The 21,519-nt window shown below is 38.1% G+C and overlaps 1 protein-coding gene across 1 annotated transcript in view; it reads left to right on the top strand.

The window, feature by feature from the left end:
* Nucleotides 1-17,597, top strand: part of NCAPG2 (non-SMC condensin II complex subunit G2) — a 42,793-nt gene extending 25,196 nt beyond the window's left edge. The window contains exons 15-28 of the mRNA XM_082285755.1: nt 931-1,055; nt 1,523-1,696; nt 4,004-4,074; nt 4,340-4,493; nt 4,665-4,838; nt 5,333-5,443; nt 5,553-5,696; nt 6,443-6,542; nt 6,825-7,009; nt 7,767-7,910; nt 9,753-9,856; nt 12,844-12,941; nt 13,166-13,268; nt 17,114-17,597. Of these exons, the coding sequence (XP_082141881.1) occupies nt 931-1,055; nt 1,523-1,696; nt 4,004-4,074; nt 4,340-4,493; nt 4,665-4,838; nt 5,333-5,443; nt 5,553-5,696; nt 6,443-6,542; nt 6,825-7,009; nt 7,767-7,910; nt 9,753-9,856; nt 12,844-12,941; nt 13,166-13,268; nt 17,114-17,165 (1,739 nt within the window). The 3' untranslated portion in view covers nt 17,166-17,597. The remainder of the gene's footprint in view (nt 1-930; nt 1,056-1,522; nt 1,697-4,003; nt 4,075-4,339; nt 4,494-4,664; nt 4,839-5,332; nt 5,444-5,552; nt 5,697-6,442; nt 6,543-6,824; nt 7,010-7,766; nt 7,911-9,752; nt 9,857-12,843; nt 12,942-13,165; nt 13,269-17,113) is intronic.
* The last annotated feature ends 3,922 nt before the right edge of the window (nt 17,598-21,519 follow it).

Here is a 21,519-nt window from a genome sequence, read left to right as displayed (position 1 = left end):
TTGATACCTATTTCTTATGTAGAGATAGGGTAGCAAAATACCCTGGTGCCTTAAGTGATTTGAGAACTTCATGTGAAAGATTCTGCAGAAACTGAAAAAATGTTTACATCGGATAATCTGGTTATGTGGGATTTATGGATCAATATTTTCAAGTTGCTCAGAGAAAATCTAAAAAGTCCTCCTTCACAAAGTTTCAGAGTTTCAGTGAAGAGGGCATGTACTGCCCAGAATGTCACTGCTTTTTGGAAAAGTGCTATTGAACCAAGTAAAATCAGGAAAATTTTTTTTCAGAGGAGTTCTGATAAAACCCAAGTAATCAGCATGGAGTGACTTGGTTGAAATGCCCAAACCGTTGCCTCCCAGCTGATCACCTTGATAAGGTAGTTATGAAATCACAGTTATGGAATCACCTTGTACTTCCACCAGAGTGGGCATAACCCTTTCACCTTTTCTAGAGCTGAGCTCCTTGTTCAGGAGTGCAGTGGTTGGACTATGACATCTTTTCCAAAGAATGGAAATTGACATAGAAGGGAATGGGAGTTGACATAGGAGGGAATGTGTTCTTGAATGTGGTTCATTAAGTTAACAGTTCAGTCAGATTAAATGTAGGAGTTCTAGGAGCTTACTCTGATTCTGATTTGATAAGGTGGTGGTTTTTTTGGGTTTTTTTTTAGTATACTGTTTTAACAATAAAATTACAGAACCTGATGTAATGTTGCCATTTCTTCTTCAGACTTGAGGATATAAAATCTGTTCATGTTTTTTCCATTTCCTTTACAAGGAATTTTTCTCCTTTCTTTCCTAGCTCTTTCTGGTTCTGTTGCCTACTTTTTCATACTGGCTTTCCAGCATTATAATTAGAAGCATTTATTAGCATAATTCTTAGCAAATAGTAAATGTCTAATTTATTTCTCTTCTGTTTAAACGTAGCTAAATTGATGCTCACTATTCGGCGCTGCTTGAATGCCTGCATCCAGAAAGCAAGGAAGGAGAGTCTTCATGATAGTGGGAATGATGATGATGGTGAAGATGGAAGTGAAAAGGAGAACAAAAGTGTAAGAAAGTCCACTTTATGCTAAATTCTGGTAACTTCTTTTCAGTGGTGCTTGAGACATAGGCAGTGAATGATATGACAGAAGTCTAAAGGAAAGCCCTTGGGCATCTGTGGTACTGCAAGGGGGGGAACTGCCATTATTGGGTTTTCATGTCTTGCGATAGCAGAAATTTGGTCAAGTAGCTAGAATAAGATAGAAGGAATATGAAGCATATTTTAAATTAATACTTGCCTAATTCCAGTACTGATTATAAAGTGGTTTGGTTTTTCAGTTAAATTATTTTTTAAATTACCATTGTAAGATATGTGAAGTTAGAGAGAGAGCAAGACTGAATTGTGGAGTTCATGGTCTACAGCAACCACAATGCCTTTGTAAAATGACTAGAAGGATTTTCAGTGGTTTAAGCCTTATTTTAACTTAAATTTCTATTTGAAAAGGGTAATATCATCTAAGTGTTTGTATTTCAGGTGTTGGATAATGTGCTGTCAGTAAATGATGTGGCCAGCATGGCAAGTTTGTTGGAGATCACTGTAATACTCTGGAGAAGTATCTACAGAGCACTAGATCACAATGAAGATGCCAAAGATTATGCTATCAGGAAGTTTGCTTCTGTACTTCCTGAATATTTTAAAGTATTTCAGGTAAAGAAAGCCTAGATTTTCCTGTATTTTCTTCAGATGCTTTCATGTTTTATGTCTTTTATCTATTTTTATGGCATTAAGTATTCTTTTTCATTGTTGCTATAAACCACAAACAACAGCAAATTTCTTGGAATCCCACAAATGGATAGAAACTATTTTCCAGCTGCAGTGTTTGACAAGTGAACCATTATCTAAATAGTCAGCTCAGAAATACTGATGCAATAAATTGCTCTCCATGTAAGGTTTTTCTAGGGTTTTATTCTTTTGAATGTTTTGGAACTTTGGGAAAACAGTAAATGCAAATGTGCTGTTGTAGAATAAATACTCAGTGTCCATTAGAGTCCATAGGTTTTTCTACCCACTGTCGCCCAGACTCTTCCACCAGCACCACTTCTTATGATTCAGCTACAACCAAAGCAGCTGAGGCTCCTTTTTCACTGAATATGAGGTGGCAGAATGCACTTGCAGCCCAGAAAGCCAAATGTGTCCTGCTGACCTGCTGGAGTGAGTCCAAAGGATGGCCACCAAGCTGATTAGAGGGATGGAGCACCTCTCCTAAAGGGGAAGGCTAAAAGAATTGGGATTGTTCAGCCCGGAAAGAGAAGGCTTTGGGGTTACCTAATTGCAGCCTTCCAGTCCCTGAAGGGAGCCTGCAAGAAAGACAGAGAGGGACTTTTTACAAGAGCACGTGGTGACAGGACAAGGGGGAATGGATTAAAACTAAAATAAAGTATATTTAGATTAAATATTAGGAAGAAATTCTTTATTGTGAGGGTGGTGAGACACTGGCACAGGTTGTCCAGAGAAGCTGTGGATGGCACAGGTTGTCCAGAGAAGCTGTGGATGCCCCATCCCTGGCAGTGTTCAACACCAGGTTAGATGGGGCTTGGAACAACCTGGTCTAGTGCAAGGTGTCCCTGTCCTTGGCAGGGTGATTGGAATAAGATCATCTCTAAGGTCCCTTCCAGCCCAAACCATTCTGTGATTCTGAGGTTTCTGCTAATTTGAATCTACTCTCCAATGATCTGATGATGCTCTTACTTATTGCTTTGGTTTGATACAGGCAATTAATTAAATTAATTAAAATCAGTCATTTTCAAATTGTCAGTCTCTTTGCTGTAATTGTTTTAGTGTTATTCTTGAGGAGGATGCCATCATCAGAGTGGCCAATAGTGGCTGCTGCACCCAGAGTGCATTTGGAAGGATTATCTACTGGATGTCTTTTTCTTAGTTGATGGCTTTTATGCTGAAGCACCGTGAATTATGGTGGCTGTTCCACTGCAACTTTGCTTTAGATAATCAGGGAGTGAAAAGCAGTTCATTGCTCTGTAATATTCTGCAGCACAGATACACCAAATGGTCTCTACCCTGAAAGCATTTGGAAGTTGTCAAAGACATTCCAAATCTATTTTGGTAGAGGATGTAGCATCCCTTCTGAAAGGGTCTGGTGAACAGACAAGATCCAGCTTTAGCAAGCAACCTCTTTGACTTTGATATTCTTATAGCGAGTAAGCAGCTTGGATTTAAAAGGAACTGTCATCAGAGGCTTAGTTCCTAAAAGGCTACAAACATACAGAAGCAGCCTGTCTCTTTCCTAAAAAAGCTACAAATGTATTTTAAATGTTCCTTTAAAAATATGAGCTTTAAAAAAGGTTTTAGATCTTGGAATTGCTAAGTAGGTCATAATTTCATTTGGCTATTTTCATGAAGCTTGGACATAGAAATAAACGATTTTTGAAGAGTTCTTAACATAGGTTGGTTTCTATATAACCTGAGTGAGATTGTTGTGGCCTAGACCATGTATTATGACATATTGTAATGAATAATAGTCCATTAAAGATTACCATTGTTACATAAGAACCCTTTTCTTTAGAGTCCTTTAATAAGTTTGTGATGTGAATGAATATTCATTTAAGGCACTGGTTACTTGAGAGGAATTCGATGGTGTCATGGTTGTGCAATTAAACATTAGTCACTACTGGGAAAAAAAGTAAGGTAGAGCTGTTATTTCTTTTGCAATGATTATTAACCTAATGGAGTCATAACTATTCATGGTAGTTATTCTGGCAGTTTGTCAGAAAGCTGAAGGATACAATAATCAATAATTGACCTCCAAGAATGGGAATCAGACATTTCAGATTGCAAGCCACATATTGTTTTGAACTCCTTTCAGTTCCATTTGTAGTGAAAAAGGCAGATCCTTAATCTGAGAAAATTTAATCATACTTCTTCAGTACTACTCTTTGGTTTTGCTTGCATGTGTGTGCCTGTACATTTATGTCATAGAATGTAATTCTTTTATCCTAGGATGAGCGGTGCATGACTCCATTGGTTATTCTGGCATCCTTTATGCCCCCTGCTGCTATTCCTACGTTCAGGTACTGTTTTGAAATCCAAACTGTGAATGACAAGAAATTTCTTGTTGGCTATATTTGTTAATATTTGACAACTTGATGTATTAAATGCCCATTTGGATAAATTAAGCCAATACTGTGTTAAGTTAGTAAAATTTGTGATGTTCACGTCTGTCTAAGCCATTGGTAAATTCTTTGTTTGTATTGTACTAATTGGTTTTCTTTGGATTTTTCTGCACTTATGGATGTAAAGTTAATACATCTTGTTGTCTGTTTGTTTTCTTTTAAGCTGTGGTGTGATTTCCAGACTCAGAAATATTGACAGTGGAGCTGACAAAAGCAAATATTCTCCCCTGATCGACTGCCTGTGTCGCTGGAGTCAAGTGGGGCACGTTATGGAATTAGCCTGTGATTGGCTGTCTGACACACTCACCCCAACAAAGGTGTGTATATGCATACAACAGGGAATTAAGGAATTGCCAGATTGCATTAAGGCATCGTGCTTTTTTTTAACAGAATAAGACTTTTTAATGCTGTATTATTCTGCTTTGAAATTGGTTCTAAAGTCAGCTACTAACAGAGTTGTACGGGTTTTGTGCTTCCTTCTTATTTAGAATACTAAAACATGTGAACGTCGAGTACGTATCCACGTAACACATGAATCAAAACCAGACTTAGCAGTTGATTACATTGAGTATTTATTGACTCATCCTGTCAATCGTGGTTGCCTCCTTTCTGTTCCTAAAAAGAAACTGAAGAAGCTTTTGAAAATCCTCGGTGCTGCAAAGGTAGTTTTCTCCATACCATAAACAGTGCTTATGAAATAAGTGCATAACCATATATTGATTGAGTCAAACTAAAGGCCTGCAAGAACAAATAAATGAAGTTCATGATCCCGTGTCCCTTTGTAGAAAGGTTTTCCTTTTGATTTGTACTTCAAACAAATACTCTAAACTAGAAGTATAGTAGTTCAGAATTGTTTATAGATGGCAGATTTTAACCAACTTCTCCGTTTTAGGTGTCTCAAAATTTTTGTGATCTAGTGGTGAGTGTTTTTAAGGGACCTGACTTTCAGAATATACAAATAAGGAATAGTCTGAAAATCAGTTATGGCATTGCAAAATGGAAGTAATTGAAGTACGCTTGTTGCTTTTTTGGGGTTGGTGCTTTGCTGTTTTTATGGGTTTGGGGTTTTTTTTTAATCTTTTGCTCAAAGCTGTAGAGGAAAGAAACCTTTGAAAGGATTTTCTGAAAAATATAAATGTACACCTTGATATTTCAGAGGGTTCTTGGATCAGTTCTGAAAGGAGCAGATTCTGGTGGCTGGAATCAAGCAACTAGCCTAAGAGCTTTCAGCCTCTTTTGCAGGTTGAGTATTCATCTTCAGCACAAGGTATGGTTATAGCTTTCCAAAATAAGCTGGAGTTCCAGTTGACAGTATAAGGAAATTCCAAAACAACTGGAAAGGCATTTGGTAAACTTCCCTTTGTTTTTCTTTTCAGTTTTCTGAAGAAGGAGAAGATTACCTTTCACTTCTGAACGAGACAGGTGCTTGGATAGAAAGTCAAGTTGTACCTTTTATACTAGCAAGTGATCAAGAGGATGGTATATCAATACACAGTAATGTTTCTGAATTAATTATCCAGGTTAGAGGATTCTTATAAATCAAGCTGCTTTCAATATGAAAAGCTGTATGTAGCAATGTGTATGCAAACAAACTGCAGTGGCATTTGTCATCACTTAACAGTGTCCCTTACCCCTGATCTTGATTTGCCCTTCAAAGAAATCATTTGACAATATAATGTGGATGGAGTTTTAGCTAGTTTTGAATGGTTTTCTGTTGCATTCCTCTGACATACCATTTAACTCAAGGTGGATTTTAGCACTGAGCTTTCACCAGATTTTGGTGAAAGGGAAGATTTGGCTAACTGTAGTCATTGTCAGTGTCCTTGAACAACTCAGCTGACATATACACAGACTGATTCAAAGTTCTCTGCAAGTCTAGACTTCTGTTTAGTATGTAACATCTGTGTGTCTCTGTAGGGAAAAGCTCTTTCTGTTTCATGATTTTAATTTTGCTATTCAGGGCAGGTATAGATGTCATATATTGCGTCAACAGATGTTAAGTATCAATGCCTTTGATCTGAGCCTGAGTAAAAAAGAGAGGATTTAGTGCCTTTTGAGAAACCATTTACTGTCAGAAGGGGCAATGGAAGCATTTGGAGGACTGGTTGGAATTTGTGCTTTTCAGCAGGTGTGAACTGAGTAACTCCAGTTAGATACCCCAGCTCTCAGGGCACCTTGGCTAAGAGTTCATGGGTTTATTAAGTTTTACTGAATGGTTACTTTACGTAAAGTTTGGGTTTCATATAATTTTGCACCTCTCTTCTAGGCCTACCTGACAGTATGTAAAGATGTCATAATGGTGGGCTTGGGAAATCTCACATTTCAAGCACACCTTTTAGAAATGGCTCTTCTGATTATGCAAACAGGTACCATATTTTGTACTAATAGCAACATCTGCATTTATACTTAACTGACTTTTCTTGTATTAGCAGTCTTAATCCCTGACTTTCAGGGATTGGAAGGAACACTGGATTCATACTTAAAATATTAATTGAACTGTGTGAAAATTGCAGCTAAGGGTGCTCAGAAACTAAATGTCTTGTCTACACTTGTAAACTATCACTATTTGTTGTATCTAAGTTTCATTCTAAGCTTGTACCTGATGAATATTACAGCTTTTATATTATGGTATTTATCTCTTTCTCTAGAGAGAGGTGGCTTTTGTGCTCCAGTGTTACTGTGTGTTCTAAAAGAAATTATTGAAGCTTCTTTAACTCAGAATACTGAGACAGATGAAGTGACAAATCTTTTCCACAGTCTACAGAACGTCTTTCAGAAAATTTTAGAATGTGTGGCACATAGACTCAAGAAACAACAGGAAGAAGGGATTCAGGTATCATATTACAGTTTAAATTGCTACCTAATGTGTAGAGGAATCCGTAATTTTTATGCAAATGTGTTTTTTGAGGTTGTTACCGACTGTTTAAAGAGACACGTGATTAAATTTTCAGTTAAATTTTCTAAGTTTTCTTGTTACCAATTTTTTTTGTCCATTTTGGTCTCGTCATGACAGAAGAACCAGTAAATTGCAGAACATTCTGTTGCCAATGATCCTGGACTGTGCTAGTACTTCTAGGTTGTTAATCTTACCTGCAATTAGATGAACTTTCTCAATCCAGAGCAAAGGATTTGTTTATATATATAATGATCTTGGAGGGGGAAAAGTTGTCTTTATTATTTATTTCTTTTAGCCTGAATGATACGAACTTCAAAATATGTATGATGTTCTGAAATTCTTGAAAATCTCACGTCTTCACAGAAAAGTTGACTGACTTGTTTTTTTTCAAGCAGATCCTAGATAGTAGTGAAATGGGTAGATCACTATGGGAAATGTGATGATCCACTTTTCAGGACTTCTGAAAAACATTCAGTTCTTTTTTGTGACAACCATTGCTTTGTTTGTTTCTCTCAAATTTGTGAGTAGACTTCCCAAATGTTGCTGATTCCCCCTCTGATCCCAAGTGACTAGAATACCTCAAAGGCTTTCAAGGTGTGGTCTGCATTTCTTCACAGAGAGGTTTGCTGATGTATTTCAGCTATTATACTCAAGCAATCTGAAAAAAAATATGCGCTTTTCTTTTTGGTTTTAGTTGATTCACTCTATTCAGATGTCTCTTGGAGAATTCATCCATGCACTGCAGTGCTGGCATTCCTCGTTCCCAACAGTTCACCAGGGTGTACTCTCCACTCTCTTGGCTGCAATAGTAGCAGAGATAAATTGTGTGCTACAGAAGGTAAAGTTAATCCTGATTTTCTTGTTTCTATTTAACACTTTCTGCTTTTTAAATGTTATGTTGGAACGACAGAGCTTTATTCAGAAAATTGATCTTTGTACCGCAGATGAGGATTTTGTGTGTGTTAACATGGAACAAGCAGGAAATTTTATTTGCTATAATTTCATATTAGAGTTCATCTCTCAGATTTCCGACTAGAGCTGTGTAGGAACAGACTTGTTCTGATACCTATTTCAGTATCTGCCTCTGACAGGAGAACTTAGCAGTTAGGCAGTGTTGGAGATTAACAACATGATTCCGGGATATTCCCTCTATGTGTTTTTATACTGGGTCTGGCTGGGAAGGAGTCAACTTTCATCCCCGCAGTCCCTGTGCTGCTGTGGTTGGCATTTGTGACCAAAGCACTGTTGAGGACACACCAGTTTGTTTTGGCTGCTGCTGAGCAGAATGTCAAGGTTTCCCTCTTCCCTTCACGCTCACTCAAAAAAAATAAGGCTGTGGGTAGGCAAGAGGCTGAGAAGGTGACACAGCCGAGGCCGTGGACACAAACTGGTCAAAGGCTTACTCCACACCATACAATGTCCTGTTCAGCAATTAGAGCTCAGGGAAAGGAGGAGGGCAGGGGCTTCTTCTGAACCTACCTCACTTCATCTCACCCAGCATTAGGGAGCTTAGGAAGTGAACCACTGATGTGTGACAGATTCCCATTCCCTATTCTTGGAATGGCCCCATAAGGTTCTGTTTCAAAGCAGGCTAATGCCCTGCTTGGCACTGATCACTTGTGCATTCTCTGCTTCGATACAGAGACATTTCATGTGCTGCATCTTTTTTTAGTTCCCTTGCTTTTTGTGCAGAGGATTTCCAAATATCTGAGTTGCTTTGGAAAGCAAAGAAAGAACCTCTAATACTGAAAAGAATGTGTAGACAGAGGTTGTTTCATGTTCTGAAAGTCCAAGGAACCATGACTGTCCTTGAAGGAGAAGGGCCACATTCCCCACCCCATTTTTCTAATGCAGGTAGTGTTAGGATCAAAGACGATTGGTAAGATTGGAAGCTTTGAGAACTAACAAGGAAGAGCAGAGGCTCTTCAGCAGAGGCTGTACTTTTGCTGTGGGCTTTGGATGTGTCAGAAACAGAGCAAGAAACAGTTGCCAGAAAGTACCACAGAGTGACTTTCAAGGTTCTGTTACAGGAGGCACTGGAACAGTACCAGATGTTTACCTGCAGACATTAATGTGTCAGCTGAGAGGCTGTGGGGTGACAGGTGCTCTTTACAGATGATGCAGAGGAAACATTTATGGGCTTGAATATACTGGAGATTCATACTCACAGATTGAGTGTTCATTCCAGTCATTCATCTGAGCTGGGATTTTCCCTGCCTCCAGGTTATTGTAAATCAAAATTCAGTTCAAACTAAGTATTTTTCATGCAATTCAGTACTTTGTACCAAAAAAAGCAGGTATTCAGAAAATCACTGTCACTGAAGTTGTATTTAGAAATCACAGATGCATGCTTCAAGTTGAAGCCACAGAGGGGACTCATTTGTGTTTGATACGCTGTGCCTTTATAAAGAGTGACCACCGGTGTAGTTAAATGAAACTTCTGGTGAGAACAACTGCAGAGAATATTTGCATTGGTACAAATACTGTTCATTTGGTTTAATTTCAGTCTTTCTGATTTAAATTAGTTTTGTTTATTTGGACACAACACAGTTGGGTTAAAGCTATTCAAAGAATACTTGTGAATGTTCTAATTATTTAAGGAGAGGTTCTGGTTAGTGTAATTACTGGAATACAATATTCTTTCTTGAGCTATAACAGTTGTTGATTTATTCTTTTTTAGGCTTCCAGTGAAAAAGACTTGACTATACCAAAGACTATTTCAGACCTTCCCCCTCTTTCAAGCAGTTTAATGGCTGTAATTATGAAGTCAGTTAATGTTGTCAGGTAAATGTTTGTATATTTATTTGTCCAAGGTTGTTGCTAATATAGAACAGCTTATATGTTGCCAATAAAATTTTAATTTCTAAATTCAAATACATTTTGAAGAACTAGTTGCTTTCTAAATTTTATCTGGACTATTTCATAATCCCTTCTTGACATATTGCCTTGTAGGTATTGATTGCTGGCGTTGAGTCCATTTTTTTAAGCAAGAGTGCTTCTTATTTACAAGACTGTTAATCATGATGAGTTTTTTAATCATACTTCTTGTCTTGCTTCTTTCATAAGATACTTATAAAGCTGAGTCCCCTCAATACAGAGATATTAAGATGAGATAAAATATCTGCCAGAAATACAATTAATCCTTTAGTTGAACATTTGCAACGAGGTGACATCTACCTATGGCTGTATTAAAGTCACAGCATTCAAAATAGAAAGTATCTGAGTGCTAAAAGCCTCCAAAAGTGAGCTTATGTTATTTAAGACTTAAACTGGGGAGGGAGAGGGTTATTTGCTATATTCATTGGGGGCCCTGAACATCTTCTAAAATTCTCACAACTGAATTTCATTTTGCTTAGTTTGTTCATATTCAATTTTTCTTTACATGACTGTACACACTAGACTTGTTTTAAATGATAAAGGGTCTTAGGAGTCCTATCATTCTCTGACTTACCACAACTAATTCCTCTTCTTAACTTCCTCATCTGACAGGCACTGAATAGCCCTGTCTCTACTGTCGTGAGGTGTTTTTTTCTTCTCAATCCTCTAATTCTAGTTGAACTTGAAAAACAAAAGACTCCAGGGAGTCCAGCAACAGTCCAACTAATCCAAATCTTGTTCTTCCATGAGGCAGCAGCTCTCTGTCAAGGTGTTCTCTTTTAGTGAAACAATTATTTTACAAATCTCTTTTCAAAAGAGATGCAAAAAAATCCATTAATTCTTCTGAAACTTTTTCTTGTAATGATCAAGGTGAATCTTGTCCATTCTTGGTGAAGAAAACTGCAAGTTTGGGCCAAATTGTTTCTGAGTACTTGGGAAAAAAATGTATCTATCTTCTATTATTGATCTTCTTGGGACAAAGATCCAGGAGATAATTTCCATCTGGTTCTACTGGTGCCTCAGAATTGAGACTACTTTTAAGGCTCTTTTATAAATCTGTATTGATAGGCTATAATCAGAGTCCAGTAGTAAATCATTCAGTATTTCAGAAATCTTTATGTCAACATGAAAGCCTTTGACATTACGAAATCTGATGTGAACTTCTGCTCTGTGAGCTCACAGTTGTCTTGATCTCAGTTCTGCAGCATCTGTTTTATTTTCAGTACTAACCAGTCAGTCTCTAGCACTGAATTTCAATCCCCATAGCAGTGATAATACTGGGAAGCTTGGCACTATCTGTCCAATTGTGTGAGTATCCTTTACTTTAGTAGGGAACTATCTGTATAGGAACCAATTACTTACCTCTGAACCTTATATGTATTTTTAAATAGCTTATTGTTCTGTTCTATTTTATCTTTGCCTGCAGGCTCATGTGACCCTTTTTCAGAGGGAGGTGGGGAAAGGCAGCTGCAGTGAGTCTTGTTACAGGTTAATGAAATTCCAGTGTTCCCTCATGGAGGTTAAGAGTGTGCTTAGTGACCCAAACAATGATAACAATTAAGTCAGGGCTCCGATCCCAGTACTGTCCGTTAGCAATTTAAGAGCAATGTGAAATGGAATCAGTGTTTGGTCACATTAGTCTGCAATGATACAATGAAACTGATGCAATACGTGAGCAACTTCATAATGCTTATTTCTAGAGCTAAAGATTTTTCATCTTTCTCAGCTCTTAGAAGCAATATTTGAATTTCTGCAAAGCGTTTTTACTGAACTCAACTGCATGTTCCATTTTGATATCTTAGCACAATAAAAGCCTGAAGAACAATTGAGGTCAGAATTGGCTATGCATGATGTTCAGTTTTCATAACAGATAATAATATTGCTAAAGGTATTTTGATATATATTAGGGAAAGTTACTGTAACATTGCTGCTCTCAGTTTCCCCTTTAGTTCTTCACAGAGCATTTAGCTCTGTGCTCTGAGGAGTATGAGGATTATGGATCTCTTTCATCTCCTTTTTTATCCCTCTTGCTTTTTTATTTGTCTCTGATTTTGAGAATTTCTCCTGAGTTAAATTGGTTTTTTTACTGCAAACACTAATGACCAGTTACTTTTTCCATTCCATAAGTATTGACTTATTCCCTGCTACAGTTTCGTTTGGTTGCTGGGCCCCATCTGTGACTCTCTTGTTTCATTTTTCTTAACTTGATATATATCCCAAAACACCACTAGAGTTTGCTGGTAGTACTTTCTTGCTAGAAGTGACAAAATCTCTTAAGATACTTATTGAGTTAGTATTTTACAAGGAGTTGCTGTCATGGTTCTGTTATTCTGTCCATAGTTTCAATAACTAAAATGTTGTTTGGAAGTGTTCCAGGGCATGTTTAGTTAAAAATGGTCTTCACTGGGTTGTAATTGTAAAACCATCTATTTTAATATTTATGAGGAACACATTTAAGGTCAAAATGTTAATTAAGCATGAGTAGGTACTAGCAAACCAATGTAGTCATAGAACATTTTTTTTCAAACTTCGGTAGAAATTCAAGTTAGAAATTTCAGTACAAATTCTGTGAGTTAAATTCCAGTAGAACCAGTAGTTTTTTCATGGATTGACTTTCTAAAATACTACCACAAGCTCTTCATTCATTTAACAGCAACTTTTTCTGTTTGCAGACTTCTTTATTTACTTCCCAAGCAATTTACCATTCTGCTAACTCTGATATTCTCAGTTCCAGAGGCAGCACACAGTCTTCAGTTACCCAATCACCACTGCTTTGTCCTGCATGGTCTTTGAAGCTGTGGTGGCAGGGTAACATAATTACAGACATGTTCTGTTTGGTTCTGTTTTGAAGGAAATATGGTTTATAGTGGTTTTTTGCTTTATTTTTTCCTTAGGTCAATTTTAAATGAATTAATGGAGTGCATTCTCTCTGAAGAAATTGAAGGGATTTTTAGTCTAACAGCTACTGTCTGCATTGTGATTATAATTAAAGGTCAGTCAAAACATTTTTGTCCTTTTTCCTTCCTTCTTTTCATGTCCTACATTGAAATACACTGTAGTTAATCCAGGACAGTGAAAATCCAATTTAATATCTAATCTTCCATTAAGCAATCTTTTATGTTTAAAGTTGTTCTATTAAAATATGGAAGGGTGGGGTTGGTTTTTTGATAAATTACTGGTTTTGTCCAACATTTCAACTCACTTTATTTCAAATAGGTAAGCACAAAACTTTAATTCTAAAGGATATTGCACCTGCCATTCAAAGGAAACTGATAACATGCAAGGATGCTGGCACAGGAGAATCCAGCAGCACTGAAAGGTGAGTGTGCTGTGGAAAATGAACACTAAGCTCTCCTATCCCCTCTCTGCAATAATTGGCTCTGTTTTCTACTTACATAATACTTTTAGAGCATTCTGAGTGATTGATTGCAAGGTTTAAAATACTGGAGAAGAAAAGGGGGAGGTATTGAGCCCAGCACAGTATTAAATTTCCTGCCCTTATATCTGCTGTGATTGCAATCTTTACATATTTAGCTTGGGGGTTTTTTCATTTAATTTGAATGTGTTATCACTTGATCCTGCATATTGCAGGATTCACTTCTGAAATCCAGGTCTGTTTGCAGCAGGGGTAGAACAAAGCAAACGGTCCAGTTACTATTGTTAGTAGAAGATTTTTCTCCCACACTTTGGCATTGGGCATATTAATCCAAAACTATGCAGACAGTAAAAAATTAACTGAATATAACAATGACTTTGAGACCTTTCCACAGGTGATTTTATTTTGCTCTTTTCGTTGGGGGGGATTTCAAGTGTTGTATCTAGTGTGTCTTTTGTGATAAGTTCTTTAAAAGTGATTGGCTGCATTATATTTGCAATCATTTATCTCAGTCCTGCCTAAGATAGAGAATCATGATGAATGCTTTAGCCTTAAGTGTGTCAAGCTTGCTTAAGTCTTAAAATTTGTGAACATCTGATTTCTGCCTAGTTACTGAACTGCCCATGGAATCAGAAAGTGTGCAAAGGAGACATTATAAGCACAAATACAGAATGTGAAGAAAGCAGACTGTGGTTATGGACATTAATCCAAAATTACTGAGAAAATTCATAATGCACCCTAGTGGCCTGAACATGCAGAGGCCCTTGCAGTCTTTCATTCTTGAAACTGATGATCCTTACTATTCAGTCAAACAGTGAATGTAGAGTAGACAGACTTTAAAATAAAAAAAAACCTAAACTGAAGATTCCCAAACAAGCCAAAAAGCCCAGCTTCATTTACTCAATAGTTTCTTGCATGGCTCTCCCAACCTGAGAACACTTCCCCAGTGTGCTCTTCTGGTGGATCCCTGGCCTGAGGCACATTGTTCTCTGGCATTTTAGTGACTTGACAGAGATGTTTGGTGGCTGAGCTGTGACTCCATCCAGAGGATGGTGCCCTGGGCTGCCTTCCACTACCTGAAAGAGGTCTACAGGAAAGTGGGAGAGTTGATTGGCTGTCAATAAATTCTCCTTTAGTCAGGACTTAGCTTAGAAACAAAATCAAACACAAATAAACAAAAGCCCATTCTTTTTCCCATGAAATCATTTAACATTGGGTTGCCAAGTGTCCTACTAGAATATTTTTAACAACAATAATAATTATCTGGAAAAGAAAGAATGGCAGGGTATTGTGTTTCAGTTTGCACTTCTTTTAATCAAGACAGTAGCAAATGCTGTGAAATTAAAGTGAATCTTAACATGATTAAATAAATAGGCACATTAAAGTGAATAATTGCTGCCACTTGAGAGCACTACTGACTATAAATTTCAGTGAGAACACAGATAATTGCTTTATGAATCTATATGATCGTCTCTGCCCAGTGAACTGGGACAAATCAACCGACATGTTGGGGCAGATGAAGAGTATAAGATGCTACACAGTGTTTTAATTTCGTGATATATGAGTGGCTGCCTTTGTATAATACCAACCCAGGAGACAGCTGCAGACAAAATTCAAGGGTTAGTAATATGAATATGATAATGGAAAGATCTTTTATATGAATCAGAATTGTAGTATGATAACAAAGTTCAGAAGCTATCACACAGCTTTGCAGAATTTGGGGGGGATTTGTATTTGTACAGTTATGTTGGGGATTTTTTCCTCTCCAGAAGGGTAAAATAATTGATACTGGAAGGAGGTTTGGAGGAAGTTCTGCAGTGATTACATTTTGCATGATAAATTAAAAGTGTTTGCAGTTTCACAGCTAAGAGAGAATGTCAGACTAGGCTGGGCCTCTGGTGGCTTGTGATGTGCCATTTGTAGTGCTCTGCTGCTTGTGTGCTAATGTACAGCTAAAATGTGATTATATATGGTCTGAAATGTGCCCTGTTGTTTGTAAACTATTTTATCATCCTACTCCACTTACCAAACACCAAATTTTAGTTATGGTATGCTGCAAGCTAGATCTCTGGTCATTAATTTGAAGACGGTCCTCTAACACACATTGCTGTGCTGCTGCTTGCTAAAATACATTACTGGGTTTTAACTCATGCTTAATAATATTATTTTTTGCTTCTGAATGCATTATCTCCTAATAACTCCTTGAGGGATTATTTTATTTAATACCCAGGTATACCAGGAAATGGTGACATTCTTTAATTTCCCAAGAGACTTGGCATTCTGTGCCAGCATCTTAACTTCAGACTTAGGTGTAATCTATTACACATTAGCAATGAAAGAAAAAGTAAAAGTAAAAAAGCTGTCTGATGTGGTAATTAAAGTGCTGCCCTTATGCAAGGAATTGTTGCACTAATTCAGAAGCAAAACTTTTCACTGCAGTTTACTCTTCCCTCTTCAGCTGGGTTAGTGGTGTCAGATGGTCCTATGGGTCTGTATTTTAAAAATGCTGTTCAGTTCAGTGCATTTAAAAATTCTGGACAACATCCTGTATATTGAGAGAATTTCCTCAAGAGTAATGGCACACACATTAGTTCAGTTTATAAAATGCAAATATTTATGCCTAACAAAAAAATGCAGATAAAGCTGTCAGTGCAGTTATTTGGAGGCTACAGAAAAATGTCTCATGTTCTGTAAAATCTAATGTGCTATAGGATAATAACTTTTACTTAATACTGTGTATTTACTTTAATTAGCATTCTGATATATGAAAATCAGAATTCAAATTTAGCTAATGGATGTGCTGAAAGATATTTCTTTAGTATTGTCATTTACCTAGGTCCCAAATTCTTAATTGCACTCTCATTGCATCTGTAAATAATGGCTCTTGAATTGTTTTGATATATAACTGTGGGTATGATTTCTCTGTCACCCATCTTTAAGTTCCCTAGAAAGGTACTTGGTAAAACTGACTTCAGCTTGTCTCTTTGGAGGAGCACAGTTGTCCCAATTGATGGCTCGTTGCCCAATGTGCCAGTGGTCCCACATTACAAATCTATCATTAGCCTTAAACTAATAAAATGAATAAAACTAAAATAAAATTTATACAAAGCAGCATTATGCCTAAACCCATAGAACTTAACTAATTATCCTAATTCTGTAGTACCTTACAACACCACCTTACTTTGATACTGGAGTTTCCTCCTGGCTTAAAGGCTGTAGCACTGTAGAGAGTAGCATGCCATTAGAGATTAGAGTCAGAATGGGACTAGGAGGAGTGTGAGGGCAGCTGGAGGAGGCAGCTGCTAATAACGATAAGATAGAAAGTTCAGGCTTGGAAAAAAGTTGCCACAGGTGAGAAGAAAAATTATAAAGACTGAGGGAGAAATGAAGAAAGTAAAAGAATGAAAAGCGGTCTTAGAATGAATTATCCATAAAGGATTTCACTGTGTTTGAACAAAAGAGTAACTATGCTGTGCAGAAAACGAGTGAGTTCTTTAACTAGATGATGAAATACTAGAAAATGTGCTTCAATTGACATAGTAATTTAAACTAGCTTTTGCTGTTGGTTATTCTAGAGACAGAGGTGATCAGCAGAAAAATTGAAAAGTTGAAAGAAAAATGATCCCGCTATTTCAAAAGTAATTTGTAAGGGCATTTTTAATAAACTAATATGGACTAACTGGTGAAAGCAATCATGTGGTAGCTGTACTCTGAGAATCAAATAGTTGAGGATTGATTTGGCATTTAGCATTTCTAATTCTGTTATGCATTGTTTTATGTCATTTCAGATTCCTGTATGAATCATCTCTGAAGATTTTGGATGAGTTTTTGAATCCTTGACCACACAGAAGCTTTTGTTGTGAAAATTGAAGGAAGATGTCTTGCTTTTTAAATAACTTATGAACTTATCTTTTAAACTTGGGAATTGTTTAAGATTGCTTTCTGTTACTCTGTACATTTAAAGCAAGGGAAATGTATAAAAGTGTGTATAGAAATTATGCAATAGTAAAGATTTTGTAACAGGTGCAAAGGGGTTATTCTGTATAAAAATGTCTTCTTGGGGGGAGTGTAAAAGCAGTATTTTTGTATCTTTGTTTTTGTAAAACAAATAATTTTATCATAGATAATCTGAGGTCTCATGTAACTTCAGTCTTTGGGAGGACCTAGAGCATATTCCCAGGGGTTATGGAAATGAATTTTGTTTTGAGACATGTGAGGAATGAAATGGTGATCGGGAATAGCCATCGTGGCTTTACCAGGGGCAAACTCTGCCTAACCAGCCTGATTCCCCTGCCTTTTGTAGAAGAAGAGAGAGCAGAGTGTCCTGTTTCCTGTCCTTGGCAAAGACTTTTACACAGTCTTACACAGTATCCTTACAGCCAGACTGGAGAGGGATGGGATGGGTGGGTAGACTTGGAAGGTGAGAGGGAAACTGGCTGGACCATCAGACTGGAAGAATAATCTGCTGTAGGGTGAGGTTGCCAGCTGTGGCTGTGGCACTGCTGAGGGCAGGCCCTGCTGCCAGGGCTGGTCGGTGACAGGGTGAGCAGCAGCCTCAGACTGATGGCAGATGACACCACCTGGGAGCCACAGCTGACACCAAGGGGCATCTCCTGATGTTCAGCAAAGAGCTGCTCCCGATGGACAAATCCTGCACCCACACAGGCACCTGCACGAGGGCGGCTTCTTGCTGCCTGCAGGAGGATAAAGGAAAGACTTTCCCCAGAGATGCACTTGGAGGAGAGTATGAGGCTACAGAAACAACTTGAGCAAGAGAATTTCTTGTTGGACATGAAAATCATTATGAGAGTGAATTTGAAGTGGAAATGGAACTGGAACAGGTTGCTCAGAAAGGCTGTGGAATACCCATCCTTGGAGATGAGCAGAACTTGGCTGACAAAGAGGGCTCTGACCATCCGTCATGTCACAGCTTTGGAGTTAGCCCTGCTGAGGACTGGACCAGATTCTCCCCTGACCTTCCTCATAATTTGAATATTCAGGTGATTCAGTACCCAGTACACTGGGGGGAAATGCCTTAAACATATTTATATATTTATATGAATATATTTATATATTACTCAACATAGACTTGAGTAATATATAAATTGGTTTATATTTAGCTATTTTAAAAATTTATAGCTATTTTGGTAAGTTAATACTAATGATGCAGATAATGCAGGCATCTAAACCACTTATTTAATTTTTCTTGTGCAACCAGATGCTCTCCTAGGAGTAATAGAATGCTGATTGCACAATGTTATTTTGCCTTAATGGAGATACCTGTAGCTTACCTATCTGAGCTCATGGTGTGGTTCAAGCCCAGCCAGCAGCCAGGCTGCTCCCTCACTGCCTCCACCCCTCTGACATGGGGGAAGGACTAGAAGAGTAAAAGTCAAAAAGAATCAGTTTAATAATTAAGAAAAAATAATAGTACTTTTTCAAATTGTAAGGAAAAGAGGAAAAAAGAGGGAAATAAAACCACCCAGCCAGTCCCTGAGTAGTGCCCTCCCCACAACCTCCCTTCCAGTTTGTTGCTGAGCATGCTGCCATATGGTGTGAGACATTCCTTTAGTCACTTGGGGTCTCCTGTCCCAACTCTGTCCCCTCCCCACTGCTGATGCACTCCCAGCTTCCTTAGGGGTGGGGTGAGAAGCAGAGAGGCCTTGATGCTGTGTAAGCCCTCCTCAGCAATAGCTAAAACATCCCTGTGTTATCAGCACTGTCTCCAGCACAAATCCAAAATACAGTCCCATACCAGCTGCTGTGAAGGAATTTTTCTCAGCCAGAACCACAGCTTCTGATGCTTTAGTTTTTGTTTTGGTTTAGGAGATTGTCTTGGGGTGGAACAGAGATTTAATAGGAATCTCCAGAAAATTCAGCCACAGACCAAAGTCTCATCCTCCATCTTAGACCTGGACCTGGATATGTAGCACTTGATTATCTACAATTAAGTGAAGTGATTCTCAGGGTGGGCCTATGCAAATGGCTATTGAGTCTCCAGTATCACTGAGTGGGCACTGGCACTGAAGTGAAGCAATTTGGCCAAATTAAGACAGACTCTTCATTCTTGATTAAGATTTGTGCAAAGCTGTACCTCCCATCTGTCTAAACAGGCATCTACTCTGCTGGTTTTCTTTCTGTGGTAAGAGACTGTAAGGTTTTTTTCAAGTTATCTGCTCTGTCAGTGCAAACATCAGACCCGTACTTGACGTCGGTATGTAAAACTTCCCAACTGGGTTAAAGCTGCTTAACTGGAATGTTGACATTTAAGAGCAATGCAGTTCTTAATAAACAACTGGCAAGCTTTGCAACAGGATAGTCAGTGTGTGCATGGATTCATGAGTTCCAGATTTACCTCATCCACAACAGTGGCCTCACTAAAAGAACTAATGCTGCCCCAGCAGGTAGCTGTAGATCTGCCAACTGTTTATCTATCAACATCTTTATAAAAACTGTGTTCTTTGGCCTTCGTTCTTCTACATCTGTTAACAGGCAGGTGTTCCGGTAATGACCTTTTAAATCTTCTGATTATACAAATTACTCAATGAATATGTAAATAAGTTTCTTTTTTCTGCTTCTCAGTCTCTCAGTATTTGCTCATATCATTAGATTAGAAAAGAATCCAAATTTACTGCCTTTTTTCCTCAGTGTATAATTTTGCTTTTTTCAGTTTTCATGGAATTCACGTACAGATGAAATATCCCTGCACCTTAAAGAAATAAAGGTCATTTCATTAACATCAGAAATATGTGGATTTCCTTTGAAGAACTCAGACGTGATACTGGTAGGAGGGGTAAAAAATTTAAAGATAAACCTTTGTCCGTCCTCCTGGTGGCTGGTACTCAAGTGGTTCTCAAGAGTGTTTGAAATCATTTTCTATTAGTCCTGCAACTGGTGAACATATTTCAGCTCAGTTTCTAGTCCAGCTTTACTAAACTACTCTGCCATGAAAAAACATTGGCTTTCTGCAACAAAAATAATGGTGTAGTTGGGATTCCTTGAGCCAGGGTTTGTTAGCGCTTTCTCCTTAGGCCTTTGTGGCAAATTTCACAGTTTCAGAGGAGTTTTATGTTTCACTTGCTGTTCTCATTGCAAACTTTAATCTTGCAAAATTTTAAATCTACATTTTCCTTCTGTTTGGAAGATAAATAGGATGTTTCTTAAGCTGTTACCTTTTGTAAACCTGTGAAGCAGATTTGTTTCATGTTATTCATCAAAAGTGCTGTTGGGAAAGAGGTGTTCTCTGGGTATGTTTGAAAACTTCCCGTAATCTTAAAACAGAGCCTTTGAGATCTCTTCAGCTTTTTGAAGAAGTTGGACCTGACTTTGATTAATAAAAGTGCTTGGAAAGTGAGTAAGAAAACACCAGTCTGTGATAATCCTTTGGGCAACTGGCACAGGCAGGTGCTGGTGATGAAGAGCCACCTGCAGAATAAATGTTCTGGTCACAGTTGTACCTGTGAGTGGCATGTCTGGAGCTCTTCCCTTTGTGCATATGCATTCAGGATCAATGAGACTGAAGAAAGCAGTAATTCTAAATTATTTTCAGTAATCAATGTTGTTTGTAAGGACTTGGGCCATTTTGTGATGACAGTGGTCATTTGCTGTGTTGTCTGGATGGGAAACAAAGCCCAGCATCTGCCATCTATCACAGCTTCAACTTCCGAGCTAAGGAAAAACCAGGAGAAATTCTCAGGCTTATTTCTTAGCAAATAAATGTCTTCAGATATGGATCCAAGCACACAAACCTTCAGATTAGCCAAGGAAGTTAAAAAAATTCACCTTGCCACCTGCGTTTACTCCATGAGAGCTGCAACTCACTTTACATTTAAACTCCCATGTGCTGCTGCTCTCAAGTGCTTTGAGGTCTTCTGACTTTCAGAAGGAAATCAGAGACTAATTTTGACAAAATTTTTCACCTCATTTGCAAGATGCCTAGTGAAGGACACTTCTGATAATAACTGATGTGGAACCATGACACACAGCAGTGAACTTCCCATATTCTTTGCTGATCTGCTCCAGTGTCTTGCAAACCAAGATCACTGCACAATGTCCAGCTGTGCCTGTGGCAGGAGCTCCTGTCATGGCAGCTGCCCATTTCTGAGAGAAGGACGTGGCTTAGTACTGGCACCTTGACAAGCAGCTGGCCAAGGGAAGCTTTCAGGAACAGCTACAGAACTTTTCATGGGTGGCC

This window comes from Coloeus monedula (assembly GCF_965178545.1).
Source record: "Coloeus monedula genome assembly, chromosome: 1".
Taxonomy (NCBI): Eukaryota; Metazoa; Chordata; class Aves; order Passeriformes; family Corvidae; genus Coloeus; species Coloeus monedula.
This window is presented reverse-complemented; position numbering and strand designations above follow the sequence as displayed.